Below are 20,617 nucleotides of genomic sequence, written 5' to 3' on the forward strand. Positions count from 1 at the left end.
CATAGACCCCCACCCTGAATTGCTACAGTCCTGTCTGAGCTGGATGTAACTGCAACGCGAAGGCTGAGAAGGCGGAGTCTCAGCTTGAAATAAAGCTTTGATACTGCAACACTGGACTCAGTCTCAGGGACTTGCGTGGACTCTTACAGTCACTGTGAAAGCTTCATTTGGTGGAGGCTCATTCACTTCACCAGGCAAACTGTACCTCCTGTTAGCATGAGTCCTTTCTTTTCTCTCTGGCAGAAAATCACCTACCAAGTCAGCTAATGATGTTGTGTGAGAAATGGTATGACTACTGTGCACATTCTTTCACTAGGAACTGGAGCCCCAAACGCTTTTCTCTCAGTACATTTCCTGAGGCTATAACTTAACTGTCTTAGTCTGTAACTTTATTTTCTCCTAAAACTCTTTCGACATCAAAGAAACATTTTGAACTTTCCTAATGGGCTTTCCAGGTGGTGCTAGCAGTAAAGAACCTGCCTGTAATGCAGGAGACATAAAAAAAGATGCAGGTTCGATCCCTGGGTCCAGAAGATGCCCTGGAGGAGAAAATGGCAACCCATTCCAGTATTCTTGCCTGGAGAATCCCATGGACAGAGGAGCCTGGTGGGCTACAGTCCATGGGGTCACAAGAGTCAGACATGATTGAAGTGACTTGGCACGGCACAGCAATGGATGAGAAAGTCACTGACATTTAATCAAGTAAGATTTATATTTTGAACCATTTTAAGTCCTTTAACACTGAAATAGAAGTTTCATGTATTTATTGCAGTGGCTTCAAATCTTTTGCGCATGGTGACATCTGGCCATTGTTTAATACCTATACTTCTCTCCTTTCCCACTCTAGAGAGAGTTACATGGCATATCTATAAAATTAAGGTTAATAAATATTATTATTTAAACTCTTTTCTTGAGAATTTAATAATAGATTTTAAGATAATGAAATATCAAGACTTATATGAAAGAATATGTGGGAATTTATTCAGTCTTGAAGTTAGAAATGTGCCCTGGTTGACAACCATTGCTCTAGTTGACCGAAGCTGCTGTTTTCTCTTTAGAAAATTATAGAATTTCCCTCTTGTGATCATCAGGCTGAACTTCTAGTTTTTAAAACCTGTATACAGCCAAATAACTCAACAGGCAGGAAGCTACAGAGTCCCGTGAGCCATGTTTTGTATGCAGCCCTGTGTATCCAGACTGAAGATGTGAACTATGCCTTCATGTGGTAGGTGGTCTTTGAGAAAAGGAAGCACAGCTGACAATTCCAAGTGTTGCAGAGTCCTACACTGGCATTTTATGGACTCAGTCTGGGCCTGTGTGTTGACTCATGGAGTCAAGAATAACTCAAATAAGCCTCTGATATGGTGCAACACCTGGTCTTGATCCCAAAGTTACCAAATCCTGAAAGAGTTCAAAGACATCAGGTGAGGTTCAAAAGAGATGACCTATCCTAGAGGCTGGCAGCTTGTAAAAATATATTTGATGCAATAAGGCCTCCTGGTGAAGATTTAAGTTTTAATGCAACACCCTATTGTTCTTCTATTTAAGCTCCAACAGGTGAATGGAAGAGGACCCTAGCCTGGTGGGAAAAATCAATTTGGATCCTATAGTGAATGTATCTATAACAAAAATATTTTCACCATAACGATGACAATGGATACATTGTCATTTGTGAGTTAAAATATTTTAAAGAACCAACTTAGAGTTTTCATAGTTCTTAAACTGCCAAAGAAAGGCTGTTAAAACATTTCTGCCTTCATCTCATTAAATATTTTTTATATCAAATTTAACACACACAGTTAGCTTTCTATGGAACTAAAAACTCTATAGCTTTTTGAAAGATAAAAGGCATTTTTAGTGTTTTTAATTTTTCTAAATATCAGAAATGAGAGTTTCGCTTTGCTGATTGCCATCAATGAGGTAACAGCATCTGGAAGCATGACACTTAAGTCTCTGAGTGGAGGAGCAAGGCTCTTCTCCCCACAGCCTGGGAAACTCTGCAGCCCAAGAACTGGCTTTCAGGGCAAGGGGGTAACAGGCTGTGGCACCCACTACTCACAGTTGTGGTCACGGTCTCTTCGGTCACCACCTTCAGGGTGTCCACCACCGAGATGTAGCCAAGTCTCCGGGCGATGGCCAGGGCAGTGTTCCCGTTCTGGCAAGAGGGAAACGGGGACCAGGAATTACCACTCACTCCACGGGCATCAGAGCCTGTGTGTGTGCACATGTGTCATCTGTGCAAACCTGAGGCGAGTGTCTCACTAGTCCTCTCCCACAGTCACACACAAAATGCTGTTTCATTACAGATGAACCTTGCACAAGAGCCACCTAACCTGTTTCTACTCACACAGCAGAGTCTGGGTTGCTACACATGGAACCTGAGAGGCTCTGTAATGTTCTCAGTCATCAAACATGTGCTTCTTCTTACATACGTACTTCCTACTAGGCAGCAATGAGTTTGTAGTTTTTTAAGTGGGAAACACTAATCACATCTCTCTCTATGGACAGCTCACCCCAATACAGTTATTGTTCTTTTCCCTTCATTCTACTGAATGCTCTGCTTATGCCTACAAACGAAAGCTAAAAAGCAACCTTGATGCACAATGAAAAATGTAAGAACACGCGAGCAGCCCAGCCCAGCTCCCCCTTTTCCCCTAGCTGACCCTCTGCTCTTACCACAGTGAGTTCATTGGGGGAGGCATTGTTTTGAAGCAACACATTGATTATATGGGTGTGTCCCTGTTGAGCTGCTTGGTGTAATGGTGTATACCCATTCTGTAGAAGGAAGATGGAAGAAAAGACTCTTAACTCCCTTCCATACAAGATCCAAGATCAATGACTTGGTAGATACAAAGGAGAAAGAAGTTTACCTTTGTTTTGGCATTAACTTTTGCAGAATGCTGGAGCAGGAAGTTAACAATCTTGATGTTTCCATAGTGGCAGCCTACATGTAGTGGCGTATATCCCATCTGTAATTATATATATATATATATATTTTTTTTTTTAAATAAACATTTTTAGTATACTTTCAGTAACGGATATCCTAAATAGAAGTAAAAATGTTATTCAACCTTTCTTAAGCAGGCAGAGTTTCTCCCCCCTGTAAAAAAACAAGTGTCCTTGACAATTCTCAGAGCTAGTATAAGGTATAAATAACAATACCACCTCACATGTAAATAGTTATTAAATGTCCCCAAGTGCTCTCTCTAGCATTAGCTCATTTTATTCTCATAATAAATAACTTTTCAAGATAGGACAAAAAGATGGAGCAACACACAGCTTAGACAGATGTATCCAGTGGCTTCTTATAAAGGGTCAGAAGAGTGCTCAATGGACAGACTTGGACTAGCCTTTATTCAATACTCTACTCTCTAGAAGCATAAAAATAAGGTAGAAAGAAAATGAACTGGCTAAATGATCATGAAGGCAGTAAATGATGATCAGAATGCATGACAGAGCTAGGAAGGACAGGAATACAGAAGCAGGAGAGGCTAGTGTGAGTGAGTTCAGGAGATCTGAGATGTATGAATTTGATTTAGGAATAGATGCTCTAGTTAAGACTCCTGTCTACATAGCTAGAGCCCCACAGCTTGAAAACCACTCATTAGACAAAGCAATGGATTGTTTCCATTGCTCCAAATTAATATCCACTGACCCCTGTAAGTTCTATCTATTAAAAACCATGGGCCTCCCTAGTGGCTCAGTGGTAAAGAATCCACCTGCCAATGCAGGAGACATGGGTTCGATCCTTGGGCCAGGAAGATCCCACCTGACACAGAGCAACTAAGCCCGAGCGTCACAACTACTGAGCCTGCGCTCTAGAGCCAGTGAGCCACAACTACTGAGGCCTGTGTGCCCAGAGCACACGCTCTGCAATGAGAAGCCACTGCAACGAGAAGCCCATGCGCCACGACTAGAGAGTGGCCCCTGCTTCTCACAACTAGGGAAAAGCCCATGCAACAACAAAGACTCAGTGCAGCCCAAAATAAGTAAATAACAATTATTTTAAAATGTATCATGTGTGTATACATATGTGTATGTATCTACACACACACACACATATACATATATATATATATTCTAGATATTTTAAAATAAAGATATTCCAGGTATTTTTTCTTGGTGACCATATTGTAACATGCTCCACCACACAATTTCAGTGTCTTTAACCAACCCCTGTTTACAATGAAACTGGAAGCACCAGATCACTGAAAGGGAGAACATGGACCTTTTATAACATTTCTAAATAGGCAAGGGTCAGGGGTCCATATTTTTAAGGGTCTGCATCTTATACGTGATGGCATTAATGCGTCTTTATGGTGATTCTGGGCTAAAGACTGAATATCTGTATCCCCCAAAATTTGTATGCTGAAATCCTAATCCCAGAGTAATAGAATTTAGAAATGAGGCCTTTGGGAGTTAATTAGGTCATGAGGATGGAGCTCTCACGAATGGGATTAGTGCCCTTATAAGAAGAGACAGGAGAGATTTTGTCTCTTCTCTTTGCTCTCTGCCATCTAAGGATACAATAAGAAGATGGCTACCTGCTACCAGCATCTTGATCTTGTACTTCTCAACCTCCTGAACTCTGAGAAATCAGTTTGTCCAAGCTATTGTACTCTTGTTATAGCAACTCAAATTGACTAAGACACTCCAGCAAATGGGCAAATTAGAATTGAAAAAGGGGTGCCCAGAACACAGCTGACTGTGGAAGGTAAAGATACCTCGCAAAGTAGGTGCTGCCCTAAAGAGCTGACTCTGGTTAGATTCTGTTCCATGAACTGACCTGTGAGTGCAGTCGCACTAATCAGACCGTGATGATAAGCTCATAACTACATATAGATGAGTCTGACTTACAACCCCTAAAGCTGCTTCATGTGTGACGATCCCACTTTGAAGACCGGAATCCACCTGCCTGCTCTGTGGGGTTCTTTCTGGGCACTGAGGAACTCAAGATGCTGCATTAAGAGTCAGAATGCCACTTAGGGAGGGAGGTCTTCTCTTACAGTTCTCAGTACAATTAGCCTGATTGATTGAAGTAACATTCCCAGTGTTAGTGACATGACAGTTTCCAAGCCAAAAATTACAGAAAATATTTCAAACTTTTAAACACCGAGGAATGCTTCAAGTTTTCAGTCAACATGCCTAAGCTATGATAAACAGTTTCCAATGACTATTTTGCTATTGTACTGATCACATTTTTAAAAGATACTGGATCATTCTAAGTATCTTAATGCACAGTTTCTCTCCCGTGTTCACTCTGCTATAAGATACTGATCTGCTTCTGGTCTACAAACACTATTTTGTTAAAAATATGACTGCATGGCCAGGAAGATTCAGTTTGCATCCAGAGAAACCAAACTGAGGCTCCTCCATTCACTGAGGGTCACAAAATTCCCACGTTAAGTGGCACCTGGCACAAATATGCCCAGAAAAATGTGATTTGGGCAATTCCTTTCAACTAGTGGCAATATGTTTTGGAAAGGGCAACTCTTCATTTTTTTGAATAACTAAGAAGCAGTCTCAGTTCCGATAACTGAGCAGTTTTGTTTCCTTTTTTCACTGTTGCCTATATATCCCATCATTACAAGCTGAAGGGAGTCATCTCCTTGAGGTAATATTGAAAGGTTGTGTTTGTGTAGGAAGGGCAAACAGGCACAGATGGAATATTCAGGCTGGTGTTTCTCATCCGTGGTGCCTGAGCATGAGATCTTACTAGGCAGTGGTTAGGGGCCTTCCTGTGCAACACAGCTTGAGAAAGAGGGGGCAGGAAATCCACAGTATGTTCTCTCCCCCTAAACACTCTGTTCTCTTGGAGTTCATCTTTGGCCTTCCTTGCACTTCCTCAGTGAACACACCCACTTACAACTACAATTGCTTCAGTATGTTTTGGGGTGGTCTAAATAAAAGGCTTCCAGAGATTATCCTTTTAAAAAGCAAAAGAAGTGGCTTCATTTTAGTTCAACGACACTGAACATTAAACCCTGTGGCCAGCAGCACAATTTTGTCTGAAATGATCTGATGAACTTCAAATACAAAGTGAAGGGGAGACTTGGCTGGTCAGAAGGCCAGTGGGAAGGTTGTCTGGGTGGTTACCAAGATGTTCCGGTCTTTCCCCCACAACAGAGAAGAGCTCTTGATAATTTAATTATTATTATTTTAAAACTGAAGCCAGTGAATCAATCAGCACCACACATTTTAACTAACTATATGCTGGTTGGGGACGTCATCTTTACCAGGAAGAGTTTGGAAGTTCATGGGGTGTAATCAGCTCCTTATTTACAAGGTTAAGAAAAGAGTTCAAACAACCCATCTCTCTGCACTCCTGCCCTGCTCAACTATGGGACAATCACAGCCTCCCTTCTTTTTGCTGCTGTGATCTTTGCTGAGAAGAAAAAAACAAGGAATTTTTTTCAAGAGGCAGAGATATGCTTTCGGGGTTTTCATTTGTTTTCACTATACTCTGAGGCATGCAGGATCTTAGTTCCCTGAGCAGGGATCGAACCTGTGCCTCCTGCATTGGAAGTGCGGGGTCTTCACCGGACCACTAGGAAAGTCCCAAAAGATGCATTCTGAAGTGCACCACTTGTAAAGGGCAGGAAAAGGTACATGCTTCAAAAATATTATACTGAGTACAAAAATGATTACTGACTGTGACCTGAGTGGGCTGGGTTAGAGGGAAACCCTGGTAGAGACCTGAGACTCTTACATCATGGGATCGTTTGTGCAAATCAGGAGCAGAAGGTTCACGGCACCATCTCTCCTCCTGCCAATCTGCCCTTGAGAATCACTGCTTTAACCCCTGACTGAGTGTTGGTGTCTAAGTTGGATGTGTTGGGACAAAAAAGTATTGAGAAACAGAACTCTATTACTGCCTTCTAGAAGTTTTAACTTATAAAGGGATAAGGTAATCAAATAAAATGGTTTAAGTCTGTGTGTATATGTGTGTACTCAGTAGCTTCAGTTCAGTTCAGTTCAATTCAGTCGCTCAGCTGCGTCCGACTCTTTGTGACCCCATGAATCGCAGCACACCAGGCCTCCCTGTTCATCACCAACTCCCGGAGTTTACTCAAACTCATATCCATCGAGTCAGTGATGCCGTCCAGCCAACTCATCCTGTCGTCCCCTTCTCCTCCTGCCCCCAATCCCTCCCAGCGTCAGGGTCTTTTCCAATGAGTCAACTCTTTGCATGAGGTGGCCAAGGTATTGGAGTTTCAGCTTCAGCGTCAGTCCTTCCAATGAACAACCAGGACTGATCTCCATTAGGATGAGCTGGTTGAATCTCCTTGCTGTCCAAGGGACTCTCAAGAGTCTTCTCCAACAACACAGTTCAAAAGCATCAATTTTTCGGCACTCAGCTTTCTTCACAGTCCAACTCTCACATCCATACATGACCACTGGAAAAACCATAGCCTTGACTAGATGGACCTTTGTTGGCAAAGTAATGTCTCTGTTTTTTAATATGCTGTCTAGGTTCGTCATAACTTTCCTTCCAAGGAGTAAGAATCTTTTAATTTCATGGCTGCAGTCACCATCTGCAGTGATTTTGGAGCCCCCAAAAATAAAGTCTGACACTGTTTCCACTGTTTCCCCATCTATTTGCCATGAAGTGATGGGACCAGATGCCATGATCTTAGTTTTCTGAATGTTGAGCTTTAAGCCAACTTTTTCACTCTCCTCTTTCACTTTCATCAAGAGGTTTTTTAGTTCCTCTTCACTTTCTGCCATAAGGGTGGTGTCATCTGCATATCTGAGGTTACTGATATTTCTCCCAGCAATCTTGATTCCAGCTTGTGCTTCTTCTAGCCCAGCGTTTCTCATGATGTACCCTACATAGAAGTTAAATAAGCAGGGTGACAATATACAGCCTTGACGTACTCCTTTTCCTATTTAGAACCAGTCTGTTATTCCATGTCCAGTTCTAACTGTTGCTTCCTGACCTGCATATAGGTTTCTCAGGTCAGGTGGTCTGGTATTCCCATCTCTTTCAGAATTTTCCACAGTTTGTTGTGGTTCACACAGTCAAAGACTTTGGCATAGTCAGTAAAGCAGAAATAGACGTTTTTCTGGAACTCTCTTGCTGTTTCAATGATCTAGCTGATGTTGGCAATTTGATCTCTGGTTCCTCTGCCTTTTCTAAAACTCAGTAGCTTAGTTGTGTCCAACTCTGTGTGACCCCATGGATGGTAGCCTGGCAGACTCCTCTGTCCATGGGATTATCCAGGCAAGAACACTGGACTGGGTTGCCCTTTCCTCCTCCAGGGGATCTTCACAACACTTTTCTCCTGAGTCTCCTGCATTGGCAGGAGGATATTTTATCACTGAGCCACCTGGGAAGCCATGTGTATATGTGTATGTAAATTTGTATATGTGTATGTAAATAAAACAACACAGGGTGAATCTACTTACTGTGAAGTTGTAAATTTCTAAAGTAAAGATATCTTTCCCGATGAAAGTATACAAGCAAAATAAAGAATATAAGCTAAATTCAATCTGACTTTATCAGATTTAAATGCTTATATTTTCATGAAAAGTAATAAGAAACCATCCAGTCACTGCTGTCGCCTTCATTGGTTTCTTTGGTAAATAAACAGTTATGTAGGAAGGCATTCAGGGCTAAAGATAAGGGTTTTTTTTTTTTAGAATGACAAGTTTGGAAGGCAAAAGAGTGGAGAGAGAGCTGGGCAGTTAGGTTACCAAAGAGGCCAAGGAGCCATCAAGGGCACAAGGCATTCAGAAATTGGAGTGTGGGGAGCTACCTAGGTCACATCTAGGACTACCTTGAGAAGAGATCAATACATTTGCTTTACTATTTTAACACAGAATTTAAAAAGCATAAAGGACCTTGCCTGGTCATATCTTTTTTGGGCAGTTTCTTTCTAATAGAACTAAATACAACTTGCAAAGATGTTCTAAATACACATGCTCTGTGTTTGCCTTAAGATTTCAATTCTTGGATAATCAGGCTCAATCTGCACTTTATATTTTAGTACATACAGCCTCTTAGTCACTAGGCTTTGCATTTGTATGTAGCTGTATGTTTCTGTCCATTTTCTTAAACTTAAATATGTATGTTAAGTGCGGGTGGGAATTTTTTTTCTTGTACAGTTCCTCTATTTTCTTTTGCTGATGTAGCTGTCGATTTTTCAACTTTGCTGTTAAATGCAATATTTTGTAAGAATGCACAAAATTACTGGCAGCAGTATTGTAATAATGTTTTATCTTTTGGAAGGCACAGTCTAAACCCAAGCCCTAAACTCAAGGCTGTAAGTATGAATTTAATTCATACATGAGATCTATTTAAATATAAGAGTTGGAAAACTGCACCTGTTGATCGCGAAGATAATGTTCTACTTCTGATAGAAATAATATTTCAACAAATGTTGCATGTATATGAATGGAATAAAATTCCATTGTTGGAGAAAGAAAAAGTATGGGTGGAGAAGTCACAGCCGTAGATAGAACACTGTGCAAAGGGCGTAGTCTACTCAGGGCTGCTCCCAGTGCTTGTCCCATAAATCCAGACTGATCCTGACATCTGCAATACTTTTTTACCTGGCTAATTCCCAGTGATCCATCTATATTGTTAATATCTTCAATATCAGTTCACACACCTCAGAATCAATCTATGTTATACCCCAAAATGTTCACATTCACAATACAGTATTTAGCAAGTATTCATGTTTGTGTCAAACATGTGACACCCAGAAAGAAAGAAAGAAGAGTTACATTTTGAAGTAGGTAAAACAGGTTTGATATGAAGAGTAACAAACTTAAGCACTGAAAAAAATGTTCAGAGAAAGATTAATATCAAGTCCTATCTTTGATGATGACACAAAATATCCACTTATCTTCTATGAGTCTGAAATTGTGGCGTTTTCTGAGATGAATGAGAAATTTGTTTTTGAAAAGATTAACTATTTTGGCTGAGAGAGACGGGGGGGGGGGGGGGGGGGGGTTGCTAGCAATCAGACACACCATAAAGAATTTAGCAAATGAGTAGTAATTGAGTAAAACTTAATGTAACCTCATCCATAGACTATGCCTGAACAAAGTAAAGCCATCAATTACTGACTAACAAATTTTTCTAAATGCACTTTTAAACTCAGTCATAAAAACTAAGAAAGAAAGAAAAGAAAAAAACCTAAGAAAGGTATATGCTTTCACACTCCGACCTTGAAGGGTTGATATGCTGTAACAAAGGTTAATAATTTTAACACATGAGCATCAACATACAGCTACATATTCAGGCCATGAAAGGTAAAAGTGTATGGGACACCACAAACAGTGGCTTTGGTGTCCCTTGTACAGATATGCTCTGGATGGGCACAATCTTTTTGCGTACCTTTGTCTGGGCGTCCACATGTGCCCCCTGGTTTACAAGGACTTCGGCCACATTCACTCTGTCTTCTTGAGCAGCCAAATGGAGTGGGGCCAGGCCACTCTGCAAAATATCAAAGTTGGTCATCTTACATGAGGGATGGATGACATACAAGCATATTAGAGAAACAATTTATGACTTCAAGAAGAGTGAACCTAGAATTTTTATGTTAAAAAAATTTATAGAGTAAGTTTATATATTAGCATGTGACAACACTGTTATCTGCAGGCTTACTGAAAAATTTCAAACATCCTCAAAAGTGGAGGGGATAGGCTGAACCTTGTGTACTGATAACAGATGCACCAATTATCAAGTTTTTCCTCTGCTTGCTTCATCCAATCCTACTTCCTGCATGTTCTTTTCTTTGTGGAAGTATTTTAAAGCAAATTCCAGACATTATATCATTTTCCTCTTACGTATTTCAGTGTTCACTTTTTTAAAAAAAATAGAGATTTTTAAAACTCACATTATGCAAGAGTTTTATTGCATTACTAGTGATACTAGCTTCAGCAAAAATTAAAATAAAAATTGTTTATAAACTGTTACTGGTATATGATGATAACATTTTCTCCATTAAATATTAAAATCCAAGGCTGGAAAACATTTTCTGTATGTTGCTTCTGGGTAGGAAAGATGGTCTGTGAAATGTAATATGAAGTCTATTTCATGAGAATTTCAAGATCATTTTATGAGACTGGGTATTTGAAATGGACTCTACCACAGAATGGACAGGCTATGTTATTGGTCATTATTCCAATGGCCAAGAAAAAAACACTAAAAAAATCACTAAGACTGTACTCTGGCTTAGAAATCTTCTGTAGCTGCATTTTTTTCATAAATAACATTTAAGAGAAAGTAAGCTTGTATAAGTGCTTCCAGATTCTTTTCTTTCATCCATAATGAGCAAAGAAGTTACTGTCTTTTTTTTTTTCCCCTAAAACACCTCACCAGACAAGATCTGCTGGCACACGTTTTAAACATAAATTTTAAAAAATTATTTGATTGCACCTTGTAGCATGTGGGATCTTGGTTTCCCAACTAGGGATCAAACCCATGCCCACTGCAGTGGAAGCTCAGTGTCTTAACCACTGTAACGCCAGGGAAGTCCCAGAGGTTAATGTCTTAAGTCCTGGAGGCCTCCTTTGTCCTCCACCAGCATCTGTGCAGCAAGACCATCAGCCTGTCCCATTTGTCAGGGGAAAGGAGAGAGCCAAATGCAGCATCAGGAAGGGCACACGACATGATTTATTTAAGGGCTGCTATTCTATCAAACACATGCCAGGACTCAGGAAGAGTCATTCACTCCAGACTTTCTGATGCTGTTTACAGACTTTCGGAAGAAGCTCACCCAAACCGAATAAAGAGGAAATAGAAAAAGGAGGAGTGGTGCCTTCACTTGAAATCCAAGAAAAATAAGCCTGGGGCCAAAACTGGCACCACCCAAACACTGACATAATCATAGAACAATGTTCCATGCTCCACTTTAGAGGCAGCAGATATTTTCAGCCAACATTTTGTGAAAGTGTCACAACCCCCGCTTTGCTGAGTGGTTTTCAGCATGGTTGGGGAAGGTATTCTGTCCTGTTTCCCCATGTATGTTCATGCTGCCCCGGGGATGACCCACTCCACCTTTGGCACAGAGTCACCTCCAGCTTTCCAGGGCTTCTCTCCCTCTCCCTTCATCTCGAAAAGGGCCTCATTGTTACTATTTATGTGCAAACCCTCTACGTGCTCACTTCTATTGAGAGCATCATAATCCCACATTTAAACTCTTTTCTGGTCTGTCTTCCTCAAACCACTGTGAGCCTGTTGAGGCAACTACTGTACCTTTAATGTATAGCCAAGGATTAACGTATCTACATAACAGCATTTAATCCATCTACTAATCAAGTCAGAGGAAAAAGCACACAGCTTTTGATAAAATAGGATAAATTAAATAAAGAAAGATCATTTTTCTATTCATGATTTTTTCAATGAGATGGTTAAAACAGCCCTGTTTGAGTTCAGAAGTTATCTGTTAATCTTTTATTGAGTTTTGACCACAGCTCATTTTTTAAATGGTGTTTGTTAAAAATAATACATTTTATTTTAAATAAAATAAACTTGGGATAGCAATAGCTTCGTTTCAGGTCTATTAGCTATGTAAAGAAGTACAGCTACTTGTGGTCTTCAAAATTCATGTAGGAAAACGTCAAAAGCAAAATGGAATCCAATTAAACAGTAGCACTTCAGCAGGAACTTAAGTTCATGGTTCCTTTTTCTTAAAATCTGAGAACTGCTGGTGAATAGTAAGAAGAGAAATAAGTGAAAACAATTGAGAGTTTAGCTCAAAGTAACTTTTCACAAAAGCTAAATCTTCTAATATTCATATTTTTAAAGATTTTTTTGACATGCACCATTTTTAAAGTCTTTATTGAATTTGTTACAGTATTGCTTCTGTTCTATGTTTTAGTTTTTCACTCATGAGGCTTGTGGGATCTTAGGTCCCCAACCAGGCATCAAACCTGGACCCCCTGCAGCGAAAAGCAAAGTCTCAACTAATGGACTGTCAGAGAAGTCCCTCAATATTCACTGTTTAGCAAGGAAATAAAGTCTAATGTGAAATGGGGAGGTAGGATGCAGAAAGTGGGGTGGAGGGACAATAACTGATGTCTAAAACTTTGGAAACTCAAGAAAAACAGACAGAAAGCCTGTCAGAATTCTTCTTGAGTAATAGAATCCTACTGATTCTCTACTTTCACACCATAACTTACACTTGATACAGAAAATGATGAGAAAGGACGCAAAGACTTACAAATACTTTTGTATTAGACCATTTCTAGGAATTGTGAAGTTCTTAAAAGTTCTGTAAGTACCACGTGCTGATGGAAAACCAGAAAACTTCCTTGGTGGTATATTGCTTAGGTAGACTTTATTCAGGAAGGTGGTTGGACACTTCCAGGTTTCCTGGGTTTACTATGTCTTTTGGACCTCAGAATTCCCTTGCTAATGTTCAGTCTACCAAAGTAGACACTGAGGAATTCTTTCTAAAATATTCTCAGTCTAAATTAAAAAAATAAAATGGTTTTAAGGTGAATTATATATATATATATGTGTGTGTGTGTGTGTGTGTGTGTGTGTAAAACAACAAATTGGCTAAAGGAATTTAAAAAGAAAAAAAAGTTAGTTACACTATATGTTGGTGTCAAACCTATGGAAAATGTTCACTTGTTAACTAATCGCTTCAGGCCTATATTGTCTCTGGGAGAGTTAATAAGATAATATTCTGGGCTTCTAAGAAAACATATACTAATGGATGCCAGAAGGCACTTCAATTTGAGAACGCCAGGTCCTCCATCTCATTAAGACAAGTAGAATTTTGCAACAAACTATTATAAATCTGGTTTGTGCATTAGTATATGAACCTTAGAAATTCAACAGCTCAAACAAACCCTGATTTTAATGACTATTTGAAATTGCTTTGTGATTCCCATTAATGCTGGGACACACATCCCAAAAGAAAGGTTTAAAAAGAAAGATACAAGAAAAGAAAATCAGTAAACCAGGAGAAAAAAAAAAAAGAAAATTGTGTTGGTTCTGCAATGATCACAAAGTATTTTCAAGATACTAAAAGTGAGTATTTTCTTACGTACGTCTTTTCATTTATAGAGTTTGTTAAATCACCTTGGTGGTTAAGATTAGTGCATAACCTTTCCCCCAAACTGTAAAAAGTCTAAAATTAAGACAATTATTCTTTTTCTACTTAGAAGAAGGTACTAAATATTATCTCAATTCACCTTCATGACATTTCTAGGAAGTAAATATTGTGGGCATTGTTTATTAGAGGACAGAACTAAGGCTCAGAGAGGTCACATGACTTGTCCAATCAAGTTATACATCAAGTAGAAGTCAGATTTAGGATTTATACTCAGGAGATTCAAAGCCTCCATGATTACAAAGTATAGGCCACATATATTAAAATATTAAAACTCCTTATGACTTGTTGCTGTAAAACTACTGTTATCTTGAAACTCTCCTCTAATATCTGAGCTATGACTGAGAAATGTCACAGCTGTGCCGTCACCATCCTGTAGAGGAGAAGCTAAATTTCAGGGAGTTTGGATTATTGGGTATTTGGGGGCACTCTTGCAGATTTCTGTTTTATCTGAAGACTTAAGAACATGGGTCTGGAATTCTGGGTAAATCTCAGACTCAGGTATTAATAAGCAGGTCAACAAAACCAAATTCTCTGATAATACAGTGAGATGCTATAACCTCATTCCTGCTAATTGTGGGCTGGATTTTTCACAAACCTTTTTACTAACCAAGGAGAGTCAAATGCAAGGGTGTGGGAGTCTAAAGACTTTGAGGAACAGAGACTTAAAGGGTTGTCTGGAACTGCCAATTTACCTACAAAGACTAACTTTTTGATCTACTGAATAAAAGAGCTACTCTAAATTTCTGTTACTAAAATGAACTTTCTGAAGGCAGACCTGCTCCTAATTTCTCTTTGTAACCTAAGACTTAAAACTAGGACAAGCAAGGAGTAGGTACCCCTCAAATGTTTCACCTTACAACTTGTAATTTACAACTTATAGCTTCTTATTTACTGTGTTCTGGTGAGGTCACAATATTGCCCATTGACTTATTATAAAAAAAACTTCACATTATTAGAAAAATTTTATGGATTTCATTTTTATGGCGATAGCAATATATACTCACCTATATGACTTTGCAATTACTGACTTAGCATTCTCTTATTGTTTAAAGACATTTTTTCAAGTTTTTCCTATGATAAATAACATTTTGGTAAATATCTTTGTGCATACTACACTTTCCACATTCTATTTGACTTGAATTTTTCATGACTTCTTAGTGATCTTTCTGGAGGTGAGGTTTCATTGCATGGTATGCTTTGCAGAGAAAAAAAAGGTTACCTTATTGCTCAAGTTCACATTAGCATTTCTGCTGAGGAGCAGTGATACCATGTCCACATGTCCTTCCTGAGCTGCAAGATGGACAGAAGCAATTCCTTGCCGGGTAACTGCATTTGCATCAGCACCATATTCCAGCAGAGTTGTTGCTATATCCATCTGGTTCTTTTTGGCAGCAATGTGCAGTGGTGTATAACCATTCTGTCAACACAAATCACTTGGTCACATGTCCAATCACAAGATAAAAATGTGTGCATTGCATTTTCAAATAGCATGCTTCCCTTTCTAATGATTTTCTTTGACCATTTAAAAAATCATGATCGAGGAAGCAATCACTGAGAAATCAAGAGTGCTATTAATGTAGTTCCCTTGTGTTGCCCACATATCTAAATAGGGAAAACATTCTACAGACAGTTTAGTTCAAGAGTCAGTGGTTTTATAAATGGGAGATGGCAATCCCTCGCACAGACAGTATGTAGGTGCTCAATAATTATTTGCCTTGTGTATCAAAACCCAACTAGAAAACAGAAAAACCCAACTAGAAAACAAATGGTGCCCCTGTAGCAGGGGCCATTATCCTACCTTTAAAATCCCTTCAATAGTCTATTGCTTACATGTTGAAATTTTTTATTTTTACAGTAGACAAGATACTCCTCCCATTTGCCCCTCTGAGGCCTCCTTTATGAAACTCCAGTTTCTACATCATATTTCAGATGTTTTGGTCCACAAAACAACATATGGCTCCTGGTTCTGTCTTGCCTTACCCTACCAAGGATTCTTTTCTCCAACATGCCCTTGGGGCCAAAATCTTTCAGTTGAAGGTTCAGCTCAAGGGTCACACCCCCATGAAGTGTTTTACCTCCCCTTCCCCTCTTACACCTGCCCCCCAACTTGACTGACTCCAGTCTAAACCCTGGATATATTTAGTTGGCATTCTTCTTCATGCATCTGTCTCCTTCTACTAAGATGCGAATTTGTTGAGAGTAAGTGTTGTTCCAAACTTGTTTTTGTATCTCCAGTGCCTGGCGGTGACTGGCAAATCCTTTGACTTGAGTCAAGTTTATTAGAGCTTTCAAAACACGCTGGGCTCCTTCTCCTGGTTGATCCCTGATGCTCAGAGGTGGAAGGAACCAAAATTCCTTTGCCAAATTGTTCATAAGCTGACTCAAGAGCCCTCAGAGTCCTCTGTCCTAATAAAGAAAGGTTCCCAGCCTTATGGAATGCTCCTGCCTCTCGGTCATTGAAGAGAAATGGAAGATTACATTTTGACACAGGCCTGAATCTTATTATATAAAACATGCCAATGAAAATTAGAATTTTTTTTTTTTTTGGTATAGACAAGAGGATTTAGAGAAAGAAAACAGAAAAAGAAAAAAAGAATAATTAGAACTTATACAACAAAGACAATTTCTATTTGAGAATATGATCCAGACCTGGACAACAGATCAGTCAGAATCTTTCCAAGCCACACGGACGGTTCAGAAACAATTCAGAGGGCAGTGGGAGCTGCTGGATCACTGGTCGGCTAGCCTACTATAATTAACCCTCATATTTACGTCATTGGTTTCTTCTAGTGTGACAGCATTTTTCACTTGACAAACATTCTTTCTATAATCAACTGTAGAAGATTTAGGTTGTTGGATATCAACTGATAGCAACCAGAAAGTGGAAATGCCACTTCTAGACTCTTTTGAAACCAACCTCTGCCAAGCGGGATGGATGGGTCAGGGTAGAAGATATCCTATTTTTAGTTTTGACCTCTTGCCATCTGGAAACCCCAGCTGACCTGAGAAGCATTTGGCCCTCTGCTCAGACACACCCTAAAGAGATCGCCTTCAGAGCTTTGGACTGAGCCCAGCTCTACAGTGAGTGACAGGAAGGGGTGAGCTGTTTAACTGCCCTCCCCACCCCTGAAGAAAAGGGAAAATTCACAAAGCAGGGCTAGGAAACTTGATTATTCAAGATTCTAACACTAGTTAACTAGAGTGGTAAGCACAGATAAAGTCAGAGTCCAGCTTCCAACCATGCATCTTATCTCTTTTTGCTTTTGCTACTGACATAACCTTTAAGTTCAGTAACTGCTTCACCTCTACTGGCAAGTCAGCATCCTCTGAGATTGTGACAATCCTCTTGATTACTTTTAACTCCACCAAAAAAAAAAAAAAAAAAAATCATATGATCTTAAATAAAACAGAGAGGCTCTGGTGTCTCTGTAATGTACACCAATTCTAGACAAGCTATTCATTATTACTAAGGGGTTTATCCTGAGCTCCTTATCGGAGATACAAACAAAAGTATAAAGCAAGGGAAAAACAATTCAGGGTATTATTTTAGAATGGATAGTTCATCTCAGAAAGACTTAAGAAATATTTCAAATGATAAACGAGTTATTAATCTTGAGATCTATAATAAAAATTTCTAAATTCCTTAAGCTCTTTTATAATTTCTAGAAACAAAGGATTCTTATTTGTCATACTAAAGGAGACAAATACATTTATCAGAAGAGAAATAAAACAGTGGGGGATTGAATTAAAGAATAATCTTAATACTTTTTCCTTCTTGAAGCAGAGGACAAAGTGCTTGCCATGTATCCTTTTGCATTTCAAGATAAAAACAAGAGCAAAACAAAAACAAGAGCAAATGTAAATATAAATTATAAGCAAAGTAACATATTTAGCACCGCTGCTGCTGCTGCTTAATCACTTCAGTCATGCCGGACTCTTTACGACCCCATGGACTCTGTCCAGGAGGATTTTCCAAGCACGAGTACTACAGTGGGTTTAGCACTATACTTTATATATTCCCCCCAAATTTTCACAACCTCTACTGATCCATGTCAGTAGTAACAATGTACATTTTATGAAAGAGAAATCTCACCAATAGTAAGTTACAGCTCACTAGACCTTCCACAATCTGTGTCTAGGTTACACCTGAACTCAAGCCAATCCTCTTTCCAGCACAATGTCCCGCCTCAGGAAATAGATCTGGATAAAATGGATTAGAGGAACCAATCTAGTTTTTCAGCACCCTCCTTTGTCCTCCATTACCTAAAGTCACACTGTGTTTTTAGGACATGTATGAGTAAGAAAATATGCCAGCAATTCTATAAAAGAAAGGGCAAAAAGAACACATCATATTCTCTAAAAACCAAGGATGTAAACTGTGGGAGTTTCATGGAAGTCACCACTGTCATATCCATCTGCATGATTGGCTTGTTGAGTTTTTGTCCCTCCGTCCTCAGCAATGCTTAAATTCGGAAATGCTGTAGCCTCCCTAACGGTGGCCATTTACCTCCCCTATATCCATTCTCCCTCCTTCCTTAATAAAATAACTTTTGCTGTGTGCCCAGCTGAAAACTACATTTCCCAGCTTCCCTTGCAGAAAGAAGTAGCCTATGAAACGTAAGGAGAAATGTGGAGTTACTGAGAAATTGTCTTTACTGCCTTTTGCTTGAAAGGGGTACCTGGCAGCACGAGTGACAATATCTGGAAGACAAACCCAAAAAAAGAATCAAATTGAAGAATCTTCAACCCTCTGAAACTCTGAACCAGCATCAATAATTGCCTCCCTCCAGACTGTATATGACAAAAGAAAAATAGAACCTCATCAGTTTAAACCACTGTAGCTAGGTCTTTTTTTCTAGCAAGTGAACCAAATCCTAACTGATAGAACTGGCTTTTACTCAGGATCAAAGTCTAGAAAAACCTTCAGAACAGAATCACTGTCTCAGAAAGTAGGGAGGGTTGGACAAGCATAAGAGATGGCATTTCAGAGACTCTCATGGCTATGGGAAAGAGAATGAATGTCCTATTGGGAAAGCCTGTGCTCAGCTGACTATAAAAGATATGCCTAAGGCTAAAGGCTGTTAGAAGGAATGAAAGAACTGTTTTTCTACTCTTTGTTAAAGATATTGTGCAGATAGGGAAACATGAAGTCTTGATGGAAAAACACAAAGCTGGAAATCAACTGGAAATAGAATATATCAACTATTGACCTGTTTAAGAGTTACTTGTGGATGGAAAGATGGATGGGGCTCATTTTGCTTTAGTTATTACTTAGGCCTTCTGTCATTTCTAAACTGATTAGCACTAGTTGTGACAAAATTATTTCTCCATGTGGGGAATGAATAGCTCACTTATTAATTATTTACTGGTTGCCTACCACAAACCTGAGGGTATTTAAAAGAAAAATGGCCCAGGTTCAAAAACTTATGAAAATAAAAAAGTGAAAAAAAAAAGTGAAATAGATAACTATCAAATTTCATTGCAAATTTTTCTCATTTTAAAAATTGGGGTAAAATATACATTACATAAAACTTACCATTGTAACCATTTTTAAGTGTACAGTCAAGGGCATTAAGTACATTCACATTGTTCTCCGTTCACTATCACTATCCATCTCTGAACTGAAACTCCACCCACTAAACACTAACTCCCCAGTCCTTCCTCTACTCAGCCCCTGGCAACCAGCATTCTACTTTCCGTTTTTACATGAAATCATACAGTGTTTTGACGTGTCTGGCTTATTTCACTCAGCCTATCTCCGAGGCTTCCCTGTGGGCCCAGCAGTAAAGAATCCGCCTGCCAATGCAGGAGATGTGGGTTCGATCCCTGGGTTGGGAAGATACCCTAGAGGAGGACATGGCAACCCACTCCAGTATTCTTACCTAGGAAATACCATGGACAGAGGAGCCTGGTGGACTACAGTCCATGGGGTTGCAAAGAGTCAGGCATGACTTAGCGGCTAAACAACAACAATCTCTCTGATGTTCATTCATGTTGCAGCATGTGTCAGAATTCCCTTCCTTCTTAACACTGAATAACATTCCATTGCATGTATATACATTTTGTTTAACCATTTATCCTACCATGGACACTTGGATGCTTCTACCTTTTGGCTACTGTGAATAATGCTGCTTTTCATGGCTTTATGATAGAACATCAGGGTTAAAAATTATGGAGAAAAGCCACTCAAATGAAAAGAAGTTTGGGGGCTAGATTTTGAATTGTAGGGTTCACTGGGTACAATTCTGAAGAGGATGGGGCAAGAGATGACTGAGAATTATAGGAAAAGAAGTTCTGAAGAGAAAAACTTGCCAAAGATTGCATTTGGAGAAATGGAGAAAACACGTGAATACTTTCTCTCTGAAAGTACCCAAAGTAATCTATAACAGCTCAAGTTCTTTGATTTGTGTGCACAAGAGATGTGATCTAAACAGTCAGTTTAAAGGAGAACATTATAGCTGCCCCCAAATAGAAGAGCATAACAAATATAAAAAGCCTGAAGGATGCTAAACATTCCTTCAACCAACAGTATTTAGGAA

General features: G+C 39.3%; 1 protein-coding gene across 1 annotated transcript in view; it reads right to left on the reverse strand.

The window, feature by feature from the left end:
* ANK3 (ankyrin 3) overlaps positions 1–20,617 on the reverse strand; it is a 366,098-nt gene that overhangs the window by 140,607 nt on the left and 204,874 nt on the right. The window contains exons 17-21 of the mRNA XM_065922389.1: positions 15,298–15,495; positions 10,346–10,444; positions 2,871–2,969; positions 2,677–2,775; positions 2,060–2,155 (exon numbers count right to left, since the gene is read on the reverse strand). Coding sequence (XP_065778461.1) covers positions 2,060–2,155; positions 2,677–2,775; positions 2,871–2,969; positions 10,346–10,444; positions 15,298–15,495 — 591 coding nt within the window. The remainder of the gene's footprint in view (positions 1–2,059; positions 2,156–2,676; positions 2,776–2,870; positions 2,970–10,345; positions 10,445–15,297; positions 15,496–20,617) is intronic.

Source organism: Muntiacus reevesi, chromosome 2 (assembly GCF_963930625.1).
Source record: "Muntiacus reevesi chromosome 2, mMunRee1.1, whole genome shotgun sequence".
Lineage (NCBI taxonomy): Eukaryota > Metazoa > Chordata > Mammalia > Artiodactyla > Cervidae > Muntiacus > Muntiacus reevesi.